Below are 12,214 nucleotides of genomic sequence, written 5' to 3' on the forward strand. Positions count from 1 at the left end.
TCTGTTCTGTCGTTGACAAGTAAAATTCGAAAGGTTCGATTTTCATTGGTTTCTTTTTCTCTTCTTTCTGTTTTGTTTAGCACTGAGGACGACTCGGCGGAGGTCCTTGTTGAAATATTTGCTTATTTCTTTTTCTTCATGGTTTGCCACTGGCTGGCAAAATCCTCGTATTTCACCTTTTTTTATTTTATTTTTCATTTTGTTACTTTCTTTCCTCTCTGAGTTTCATAAACAGTGATGCTTTGACTCCAATTCATTTGCAAATTCGTTGACTGTTAGGTGGGCCTAGTTTGAAATTATTTGAAAAAAACTACGTTTTCTAAAGAGTTAAAGAGGCTGAGTTACAAGGTCGAAAATTAAAACGTACAGGGATTAGGAGACACAGTTGGGGGGCTACAGTTACGCAAATCCCCCGATTTCACATCATTTAAATATAAAAAAAAAATTATTTAAACTGACAATAAGGAGCAACATTAAAACTTAAAACGAACAGAAATTATTCCGTACATAAAAGAGGCTGTGCCCTCCTCAACGCCTCGCTCTTTACGCTAAAGTTTGACTTTCTCACAACTCTTTTTTTAAACAATAAAAACTTTTGCGTAAAGAGCGAGGCGTTGAGGAGGGCTCGAGGATAAGGATCGAGAAATTTCGAGGATAAGCTCCCGGGCCCTAGGAAAGCTTAACCTCTAAATTTCAGCCCAATCGGACAACGTTAAAGGGGGGCTGTGGTGGGAGGGTCCAAACTTCCGACCCAGTTTACCCCATGAAGATAAAGTCGGAGGAGGATGAAATTTTGCAAGTTTCTTAGTTTGAGCTTGGGCTACAAAATGCGATTACCGCCGTCTCTCTGCGACCTCTAGGACCTAAAATCGCTTAACATTGTGGTGGGTCGCCTCTTTATAGAGGCACAAGTGTGCCTCCTTGACAATCCTCCGCGGTAATTCATTACTGAGTTTTATTTAAGCAAAATCTTGTAATAATGCAAAACCCTGTAATAGCAGCTACTAGTTATCTTTTAAGAACTATCCTAACGAACTTTTCTAAGAATATTGTTTTACTATATATGACATGTTTTTTCCTTCTAATTATCGTTATCGTTATCTTATCGTTATTTCCTTCTAACGATAAAACGGAAAGTTTTATGAAAAAGATTAAATTTGGAAAGATAGGATAGAAAAAAACCTTCAAAATATTTTCCGGTGTCGATAATTTTGTAATCGAGAGAAATCATTGTAAAACTTATATTGCAAAAATTATTGTAGATCACTTAAAAGCGCTAGTTGTTCCTTGTTGTTCAAGCCGAGAGACTGTTTTTTTGCATACGAACACAAAACACTAAGAAATAATTAATTTTACTAAAGAGATAATTTTCCAGGGGAACTATTCGAGGGAAATTGAGTTGGAATGGAAAGCTTTTTTAAAGTACTAAGTAACTTTAATGTATTGAGCGAGGGCTGAGGAAGGGACAGCCACCCTCATATAAGGAACAATTTTTTTTTTTAAGTTTTAATGTTGCTTCGTACTTTCAGTTAGAAAATTTTTGTTGTTTGTTTATTTAATAGACAACTAAATGTATTAAAATACCAATTTTTCTATAATATTTACGATGTTGAAACGTGTACAAACATACATATACATATTTTATATATATACATATATATATATATATATATATATATATATATATATATATATATATATATATATATATATATATATATATATATATATATATATATATATATATATATATATATATATATATTTATATATATATATATATATATATATATATATATATATATATATATATATATATATATTTATTATATTTAAAATAAACATACATATTAAAAACAAACATAGACATTAAAAAAACATAGACATTAAAAACAGACATACATGTTAATTTCATTATATTACTTAAGAAAATTGTTTTACTGTATATGAAAAAAAATATGAAATATTATTTTAGTATAACGTCATTTATGGTTGTAAGCACCAATTAGGACATCGTTTGTCATCTTGTATACGAATATGCCGCTTTTTTCCAAAAATTAATTTCATCTTAAATATTGCGTTGTGTTAATTCCAAAAGTGAGTAGATGATTGCAAGTTAATTTAAATTGAGCCCTTAAACAACTGTCTATGGTGTTCCAGTGCCCAACTAGTAGCAGAGAATAAAAAAAAAAGAAAACACATTAGTGCTACCCATGCAAAAGTGATTTTCCTTGTTGTTCAAGCCGACAGACTATTTTTTTTGCATACGATTTTTTTCCTTGACATGAAAATTAGTAGTAAGTTATACCCTTGTCATTAATTTCTTCATTAGTGTCAAATTGAATGTCCTGGGTTGAATTAAATTCAATCACTTTTAGTTTCGATCCGACGCCAGTTTTTAGAGGTTTCGGGGTATTTTTCAGAATTCCATAAATTTGTTTTCAAAAGAGCATTTTACAATCAATTCTAATTTAGAGAATGATTACTATTCCTGAATCAGCTATAAATGGCAATTTTTTATCACTTACCAGTTTTTAAGGCGCTTCTTTTTTGTATTTTGGGTTGCTGTAGGTCGTAGTTGTTCCTGCCCTCGGTTGCAATCCCCCGGTTATCATTTGACATCCTAAGTCTACGGGTGTTTGTCGTAAATTTAGAACGTTATGAAACCCCAATTTTTTGGTATATACCAGGGAGAATCATTCAGCAATAGACAACGCAATTAAGGGAGGAATTAGAAGCGCCGTGAAATAGTATACTGTTACAATCAGAACTGTAGCATATGTCGTTTAAAAAAGAAAAAGGACACTGGATCTTGTGATTTATATTCGAATGGGGCCTCTTCCAATTCACCGTATCTGTATTCTTTTCCCTGGCCACTTCATATAGAAGGCCTTGCCTTTTACGCTAATGTCTAACTTTTTATCCCAATTCCTTGAGAATAACTCCTGAAACAAAAAGGTCGTTTAATTAGAACAATAAGAAGCTTTTTTAAGAATACTAAAAAACTGCAGCGTGAAGAGCAAGGTATTAAGAAGGGGGCAACTCTCCTCATATAAATAATAATTTCTATTCGTTTTGAGTTTTAGTGTTGCTCCTTACCAGGGGTGTCGTTTGGGGGTGGCAATGGGGAGGGGGGTATTTGCCCCCTAAAAATATGGAGAAAAAAATTATTATATAGCCCATGTCCCTTGGCTACCTAAATATAGATCCCTCTTATCCTCCCCTATAAAAATACTGGAGAGTCACCCCTGCTCCTTACTTTCAGTTGAAGAATTTTTTTTTATTTAATTAAAGAATTTCAATTTCAATTCAATTCAATTTATTAAATACTACAATAAATATATAAATACACTTAAGCGCTAGAGGTCCCAAGAAGCATAGCTTGTAGGGGACCTCGTATCAATCACAAAATCCACACAAAACAAATCAGGGAAGGGAAAAAAATACAACCATATCTCAAAATTATAAACACAATGCGAGAAAAATCAACAAAAAAAACAACAACAAAAAAACAACTGCTACACAATAACCTTTGACTTAATTTTATCTGAACTGAAAATGTCCTGTAATTTATTAAAAATCCAAGCCATTAATAATATTATTAAACAGCGGGGTTCGAATCTCATTCAACATAATGATAAAGAAGAAAAGAGAAAAAAAACTATATAAAGTAAAGCAGAATAAATAGATAAAGCAAAAAACGAATAAAAAAACAGGGAAAAAACGAGACTGTTCATTGAATTGTGGTATGTAATTTATATAATATTATTTCCAGGTGAAGCAAAGCGATATTATGACCGTTCATTGAATTGTGGCCTGTAATTTGTATAGTATAATTTACAGGTGAAGCAAACTAACATCACGACCGTTCATTGATCTGTGGTCTGTAATTTGTACAGTATTATTTACTGGTGGAACAAAGCGATATTATGACCTTTATTGAGCTGTGGCCTGCCATTTTTAAAAGTGTAATTTACAAGTGAAGTAAAGCAATAGTACGACTGTTCGTTGAATTGTGGCCTTTAGTTTGTACAGTATTATTTAAAGGTGAAGCAAAGCGATATTATGAACGTTCATTGAATTTTAGCCTGTAAGTTGTATAGTATTATTTACAGGTGAAGAAAAGTGAAGTTATGACCGTTCGTTGAATTGTAGGTTGTTGTTTGTACAGTATAGGTTACACGTGAAGCAAAGCGATATTATGACCGTTCATTGAATTGTAGCCTGTAATTTGTATAGGATCATTATAGGTTAAGCAAAGCGAAATTATGACCGTTCTTTGAATTTTGGCCTGTAGTTTTTATAGTATTATTTACAGGTGAAGCAAAGCGATATTATGACCATGCGTATAACTTGAAGAAATCTATTCAGTTCCTACTCAACGAGAGTTCCTTGTGCAGAGAAGGATTTGACACAGTGGAGCTTGACCTTGTTCATTATGCAAGTTTAAAATCTCTAGATCGCTCAGCAGCGCTACGCCTTCTAAGAAAAAATTACTAGTAAGTTATATCCTTATCATTAATTCCTTCATTACTGTTAAATTGAAGGTTGAATTACCCAATCAAAAACTTGCAAATTTTGAGCTATAGTTTATCAAAGTTAAGTTGCCGTTATTAAAATCCCGTATTGGCCATGACTTTTAAAGGTCAGTAGAACTACTTAACTGCTAGACTATGGAGACTGGAAAGACTTGAAAGTAATAAGACAGGAGAATTAACTCAGTCTCCAAGAGGAAAATTATTCACGCCATATAGTCTAAGTGGTACCCTAGATTTTGAAAAATACCTTTTTATCATAAAGGTATACTCCTCTTTGATCCCTATTTTCACTCCCATTCCCAGGACTTAGGTAGATTAGTCGACAATTTCTCCAAGCAGCTAGTTCGATGTTAACCTCTGTTTTAAGTTATGTTTGCTCAATGTTTTTTTTTGTCTTAATTAAAAAATTGCATGAAAAATCATTACCACCTCCATTACATTTTCATGAATTGGCGCCTCCGAGCGACCCAACAAACCCTTATTACAGAACCGTGCAAAATATTAATTGTATTCAATTTTGCTACATATTAGAGGGCATGGCGTCAACAAAATTAATTACTTTTTACTAAATGGGAGTGAGGGGGATGATATTGAGTAGAGTTTTAAGCTTTGGAACTGCATTATATAAGATTGGCCTTGTCGATATTTTTGCGTTACGACAAACCCAGAAACAGGCCCATTTATTTTATTTCTGTTTTCAAATTTAGGACTTTTGGGTTTAGCCAACGTTAGTAATTGATCAACAACCTATTGCTATTTATTATTATTGTTACTTGTTATTGATTATTATTATTATTATTATTATTATTCTTATTCAAATTTGACTGTCTGAATTGTCATGTTGAACTTTGCAAGGTTTAATAAATAAAAGCTAAAGTTTATTGCGCTAAGGAGCAATAACACCGATTTTATAGTTTCTTGTTCGTAATCAGTGGCATGTTGCTTGTTAATAGTATGAGGGTAGTTCGAGATTTCCTTCAGTTTAGGGATGATAGGACAGAGAAGGAAAATTCCTCTGAAGTTTGCAAAATTTTTGGGAATTTTTCTGAAAAAGACGAAGAAATTATTTTTTTCTACTCTACTAATAGTATTATCAGGAATAAAACGGAACTGCCTTATCTCGAAAAGTAAACTTCATCGGACTCGTATTGAACATTTTCTTTACTCTTCGTCTTATTCTACAGCAGTGTGAACGCTACAAGCTCCCTATAATTAACATGTTTCTGGATTTTATGACTGCTTTCGACTCTGTAACCCGTGAATCATATTAGGAGATGGTCTGCCGGTTGATTTCATAGAGCTGCTGACGGCATACTATAAGCATTGAGAATCGACACTAAGAGTCCTGGGTTAAGAAACTGAGCCCTTCAGTGTGGATAGCGGTATAAAAAAGGGATGCATATTGTCCCCAATTTTGTTTGGCTACTGTATAGATCGGATTCTAGAAAGAACACTCTCGAGTTTTGATGGTGTTATTATGGAGTTGGGCATTAACGTATCTGACCTGGACTATGTGGATGACGTCGTTGCTCTTGCTACTGATCCAGCAACTGCCCAAGCAATGCTAAATGAGATAGCATATTTTCTCAACTATTGGGTATGAAGGTCAACACGGTCAAAACTAAAGTCATGGATTGACATATACAGTCGGATTATCCTTTAGTGCTTTACGGACAGAATATTGGAAAAAGTCGATAGCTTCACTTATTTTGGCTTGTTGACTCTTGTGGAGGCTGTGACCCTGACATACAGAATAGAATCAACGAAGCCCGAAACATCTTCTCTCAAATCGGCCGTCATTTGTGGGACACACGGGAGATCAGAATTAAGACAAAAATCTGTGTTTATAAAGCGGCTGTTAGATCTGCTCTCTTCCATGCAGTTGAGACTTGGACACTGAAGGCGCTTCATCTCCATGGTATGAAAGGCTTTGACCACCGCTGTTTACAAAAAATCCTGAGGATTCGATTCTCCGACAGAATCTCAAATGCTGATGTGGGTCACCGCTGCTGTAACATCGAGCCCATAGCCATAATTGTCTAATAAAGAACTTTGTATTCTCATGGAAACGTCCTAAGAAGACCCAATGACTTCATCATCAAGCAAATGCTCCTAGCTGCTTCTTTGGCAGATTGGCGCAGCCCTCTAGGTGGTAAATTGAAGAATTAGTAAGCATCTGTCAAATACGACCTTGAAACCGTTGATGGATTTTGAGAGCTGGCACCAGATCGTGACAAATAGGAGTCCACCGTACGGAGTCTTCTAGATCCCAGGTGAGGCGTCTACGTCTGGTCCCGCAGCAAGTTCAAGTAAGTATAGAAGTTAGGGTTATTTCTTCGAGCCCTGAAATCTAGAGTTCTTTATCTATTCTTGTTTTCTCTTAGATAATTATGAAAAAATAAATCCGTAAATCCTAATTTTAATTTTTGTCTTGTTTTATCCTGATTTTTTTTTGGGGGGGGGGCTTTGATTAAAATTTCATACGTATATATCAATCAATCAGTCATTTATTACCCTCATTTAGAATAAATGAGGGTAATAAATCAATCATTTAGAAACAGTAATACCAAGCCACCAAAAGGAAGAGACAGAAAGTACAGAAAATTCATTACATACCAGAGGAGTAGACGAAGACAGATTATAAGATAAGAATTCACACTTGTCAAGATTCAGGGATAGATCAATATTTAGGAAAGACTGAGAAACTAAGGAAACCATCACAGAAAGAGCAGACTTAGTATCAACAGAATGTGATCAGCATAGGCAATGTAAGAAATATCAGTAGAACCAGAAAAATAAGTGCCTGAGATCTTTTCCAGAACAGTAGAAATACAAATTTTGAAAAGGGTATGTGATAAAACACCTCCCTGCCTAACACCACCAAGCACTTTAATAGTTGTTTCTGGAGAAGATTTCAGGCGGAGGTAAGAATTAGAATACCAAAACCGTAGAAGGTAAATAACCGAAAAATTAACACCAAAAAAGCCAAAGAAAAGAAAAGCTGGTTATGAACAACAGAATCAAAAGCCTTTGAAAGATCAAGTGTACAGAGATATACGCCTTTACCCTTAGTAGAATTAGAAAGTAGAATAGAAGAAAGGACACGATGAGCATGTTGGCACCCCCCACCAGGTCTGAAGCCAAGTTGATTTTCACCAAAGAAAGAAATATTACAAGTTAAATTAGGTAAAAGAATATACTCGAAGACCTTGCTAATATTGCAAGAAACAGAAACTGGACGGTAAGAAGAGCAGTCTGTTGGCGGTTTACCTCTTTTTAAAATTGAAGTTACGCTGCCATACAAAAAGATTTCCGGGACGACCGACGATGCCAAGCATATCTAAAACAAGTCTATAAGATCTGACACAAGTTTCGCACATGGAAGAGTTAGGTGCGTTTAAAATATAAAATCACCATCAATAGATTTCAACTTACCATGATTCAAAGAATTCAAAACTTCACAACGCGATATAGGCAAAACAAAGTGCTGACTTATATTTATTAACGCACATATTTATGTACATATATTTACGTATGGGTTCAGAAACAGACTGAAACAAGTCTAAGTACGATATGACTCAGGCGTGGGAGGGGCAGGTGCGAGTTTTCAGCATCTTGTAAAGTTCATCTACCAGATTGAGATGAATAATGAATAATATACCAATTCATCTACCAGATGAATAATATACATATATATATATATATATATATATATATATATATATATATATATATATATATATATATATATATATATATATATATATATATATATATATATATATATATATATATATATATATATATATATATATATATATATATATATATATATATATATATATAAGAATATAAGCATATCTGTATGTCGTATTTTTTTTTTTCATTTTTTTATTGTAGTATGCTTTTCTCCATGGCACCGCTCGACTGCAACGCAGGAATTTTGAAATCATTGTCTTTACCTCATTTTGGCCCAGCATCTCCCGAATTCTGCTCCCCTTGGCTCAAGTTATTTATATATTATCAACTTGGCTGTGGACCACCGTCCGTTCTTTTTCCGAAAGGGACGAAGCTTTGCAAATTACCTGAAACACTTCTTCAGTATGAACGTCTTCTAGTCACTTTTTGGGGCCAAAATTTGAATGTTGTACCCATACAGAACGCTTTAGTAACTATCTTAGAAGGTTTATGCTTTGGAGCTGTTTTTGTCCAGGTAATGATTAAGGGCTCATTTAGTGTTTTTTTCGTTTAATAAGGAATTAGATTACCCTAAACATATTTTTTCATTCTTATTGTTGGAACCCTTGGTCCCAGTTTTTTCAGATAAATGCCCTTCCCAGATTCTTTTCTTTTGGTCCCTTAATTATTTTCCTTCCCCTAGTAATAATTATTAATTTTCCTTTAATTTCGGTGGCGCCATTTTCTGTCCTTATTTAATTGCGTTGTTGGTTACACAGACCACGAGGTATTAAGTGCGAAGTTGGGGATGATTGACCAGTAATTAGTAAGTCCTTGGATTGGCTGGAAAAATTCACCCACCACCCCATCATCCCTTTGCAGGCACGCGGCCGGCCGAGCGAATTAGAGAATTGGAAGTGTGATTTAATTAGTTCCTTTTTTTGTAGCGTGACTGAATACAGTAAGATTTTTTATACTATATAATCTTTGACTTTTAGCCTAGGTCGAGTCCAAGGAGATAGTTAGAAACATTACCGGTAACCCTTGGCCTTAAAGTGGCCCCTGGGACCATTCGATCACGCTATCGGAACCTAAGGCAGGGTATATTGTAAATCGGGTACTGACATACCCGATAGATACGGAACCGTTGGGGTAAGAGCGGGAATCCCACTAATATTTGGGCTGAAAAGGGGTTCTCCCCCTGAAGTAAGTGGCATAGCAACCTTTTTGCGCTGTTTTTGCACCAATAAGGGGTGGCCCCCGTACCTTGCACCCCAATACTTATCATAAATCATTTTTCATTTTTATTATTTCATAAACTGATCATCGTCGTTTTTTCAGAGGGGGTTTTCTTTTAATGAAATGTTTAATTCAAGCAAGTCATCTGTTTGCTTGATTGACGGTTTCATTTTAAATTTGCAAGACTACTGTAATTTCCCAGAAACTCAGTTTCCAGTTCGAAGGAAAAGTTCTATCCTAAGGTCGTGCTGAAACGTTTTTATGCACAACGCACACGGGCTTGCAGCAAAATTTCCAAGAAGATCAACACATTTGGCTATGTCAGTTACGTTCGTTTGCTATTTTTTGTCACGTATGCGGCTGACAAAAGACAGCTGTCATATCTGTAACAAGAAAAGGTATTAATTGAGAAATTAATAGTAACGAAGACCACACTGCCTTTCCATAACAAACAACAAAAGTACGAAGAAACAATAGGGAAATCTTTTTGCAAGACAGTGGAGATAATTTGAATGAATATTTCGGCCCTATGTCCAAAGCAGATAAAAGCAATTCTCTGGTTGTCATGGACAGGATAGATTAAGATAAAAAAATTTATTCTCATCTAAATAGTGAGACAATATATAGAACTACAACCCACAATCATACTGATCAATTTGCAAACAAAATTATAAATGAACTAAAAAATTTAAAACAAAATGGTGAAATTACCCCACAGCTATATAATAATTTTTTCCCCCGTGGTAGCTTTTGCCCAAAGTTTTATGGTCTACCAAAATTACACAAGCAAGGTATTCCTTTGAGGTCCATAGTAGCTTGTACGAAAGCACCCACATCTACTATTGGGAAATGGTTGTGTACAGCCTTTAAACATTCACTTTATTTTCAAAAATCATGCATATGTAAGTCGGTAGATTTGTTTGAAAAACTCAAAAACTTATATATTTCAAAAAATACAATTATAAGGAGATTTGAAATTTTTTCAATGCATAAAAATATAGATGACAATTTATTAGAACAGTTATTATGAAATAAAGAAAAAGAAAATTATCACTTAATAGAATCTTCAACATCAGTAATATATTGTGATGTCTTAATGACCTTAGTTAAACTCTGTAACAAGTACTCAATGTATTTCCAATTCCGTAATTCTTTTTACCAGCAAATTAATGGCTTAGCGATGGGCGCGCCCCTCTCCGGGTTACTGGCGAATATTTATGTGGAACATATTGAAAATTGGGCATTAGATTCATATTTTTTAAAACATGTTTTTTGGGGACGTTACATGGATGATGTAATTTCACTCTGGAACTATGAAGGAAATGAGGTTAAGGGTTTTTTAGATCACCTTAATACATACGATAGAAATTTAGAGTTTACTTTAGAAATCGAAATCGCAAATAAAATCCCATTCCTAGATGTTTTAGTTATTTGTAGCTTCGATATACTCAATTTTACTATTCATAGAAAACCAGCACAAAATAATAGATCTTTGCATTTTAAATCAAACCACCCCCACAAGTTAAAACGGCAGTTGTAATATGCCTCGTCGATCGGGCCTTAAACATTTGTTCTGATTCCCACATAACAGCAGAATTAAATTTTATCAAGGACATACTTTTTGGAAATGGTTATCCTATTTTATTTATTAATAATGTAATTAATTGTAGACTGAAGAGACATTCCCGTAAAATTAATGATAGTTTACCATGTGATATTTCTGACAAGCCCTTAAACATAATTTACCTCCCCTACATCCCAAAAATCACTACAAATCTTTTTGTCGTTGTTTTCTCAAAATCAGTTGGTGTTTTCTAAAATTCCAATAATGAATTTTAAGTCATAATCTCCAGATTTTTAGGGTGGGGGCTATCCTTAAGACAAATACTGAGGCTGTCCTTAAGACAGATACTTTTCTTATGAGATCTTCCATTCCTCCCACCTCTGCGCAGGCTATGGATTGAATCTTCTGTTTTAGATTCAAAATATATTCGAAGTGTAGCATATGAATTATAGAAGGTCCATTCTGTATTCAAATTATTTTAACTGAAAATAACGAGCAACGTTAAAACTTAAAACGTACAGAAGTTATTCCGTATATGAGGGGGGCTGCTCCTCAAATCTCGCTCTTTACGCTAAACCCTTAAAGTTCTATAAAATACTTATCGTTCAAATTCAACGGGCCTTGTCTTTGAGTGGCTATCACGCTATACTTGAAATCCTTTGTTTGTGAGGACAAAGGACAAAGGTTCCTTTGTTTGTGAGGACAAAGGTTCGAATCCTGGTGTCAAAGTTTATTTGGTTTGGAACGGGGGTCAGGGGTCTGACTCTGTAGACTTAGCCAGAGTTGACCCAGCTCTGAATGGGTACCTGAAGAAATCAGGGAAAGGTAAAAAGGAAGGGTGTGTGAAAGCACAGGAAGGCTGGCCCCCAGCCCCCTCCCATTGTACTTCCTGGCTGAAGGGTCATGAAACGGAGATCAGCACTGCCGGTAGGGACTGTAAAGACCAGCACCGTATTCACCTTGTCTTTGAGCAGTCTTTCTTAAAGAATTTTGACAAAAATTAAAACTCTACCGTAAAGAGCAAGGATGGCGGAAGGGGCAACCCCTCATATTTGGAGTAATTTCTGTTCGTTTTAAGTTCTAATGCCGTCCTTACTTTCAGTCGGAAAAACTTGTTTCTTTCATTTTATCAAGAAAGCATCATACTTTCTGAGAAAGAAAGATACTTTTTTTTGTTAAAAAAAAGCCCACTTTT

General features: G+C 34.7%; 1 protein-coding gene across 1 annotated transcript in view; it reads left to right on the forward strand.

The window, feature by feature from the left end:
• LOC148944112 (protein FAM91A1) overlaps window positions 1-12,214 on the forward strand; it is a 95,182-nt gene that overhangs the window by 73,907 nt on the left and 9,061 nt on the right. Inside the window, exons 9-10 of the mRNA XM_089100259.1 lie at window positions 4,319-4,499; window positions 8,439-8,751. Coding sequence (XP_088956385.1) covers window positions 4,319-4,499; window positions 8,439-8,751 — 494 coding nt within the window. The remainder of the gene's footprint in view (window positions 1-4,318; window positions 4,500-8,438; window positions 8,752-12,214) is intronic.

The sequence above is a fragment of the Artemia sp. Qi Xiang Cuo genome, chromosome 14, assembly GCF_049724085.1.
Source record: "Artemia sp. Qi Xiang Cuo chromosome 14, ASM4972408v1, whole genome shotgun sequence".
Taxonomy (NCBI): domain Eukaryota; kingdom Metazoa; phylum Arthropoda; class Branchiopoda; order Anostraca; family Artemiidae; genus Artemia; species Artemia sp. Qi Xiang Cuo.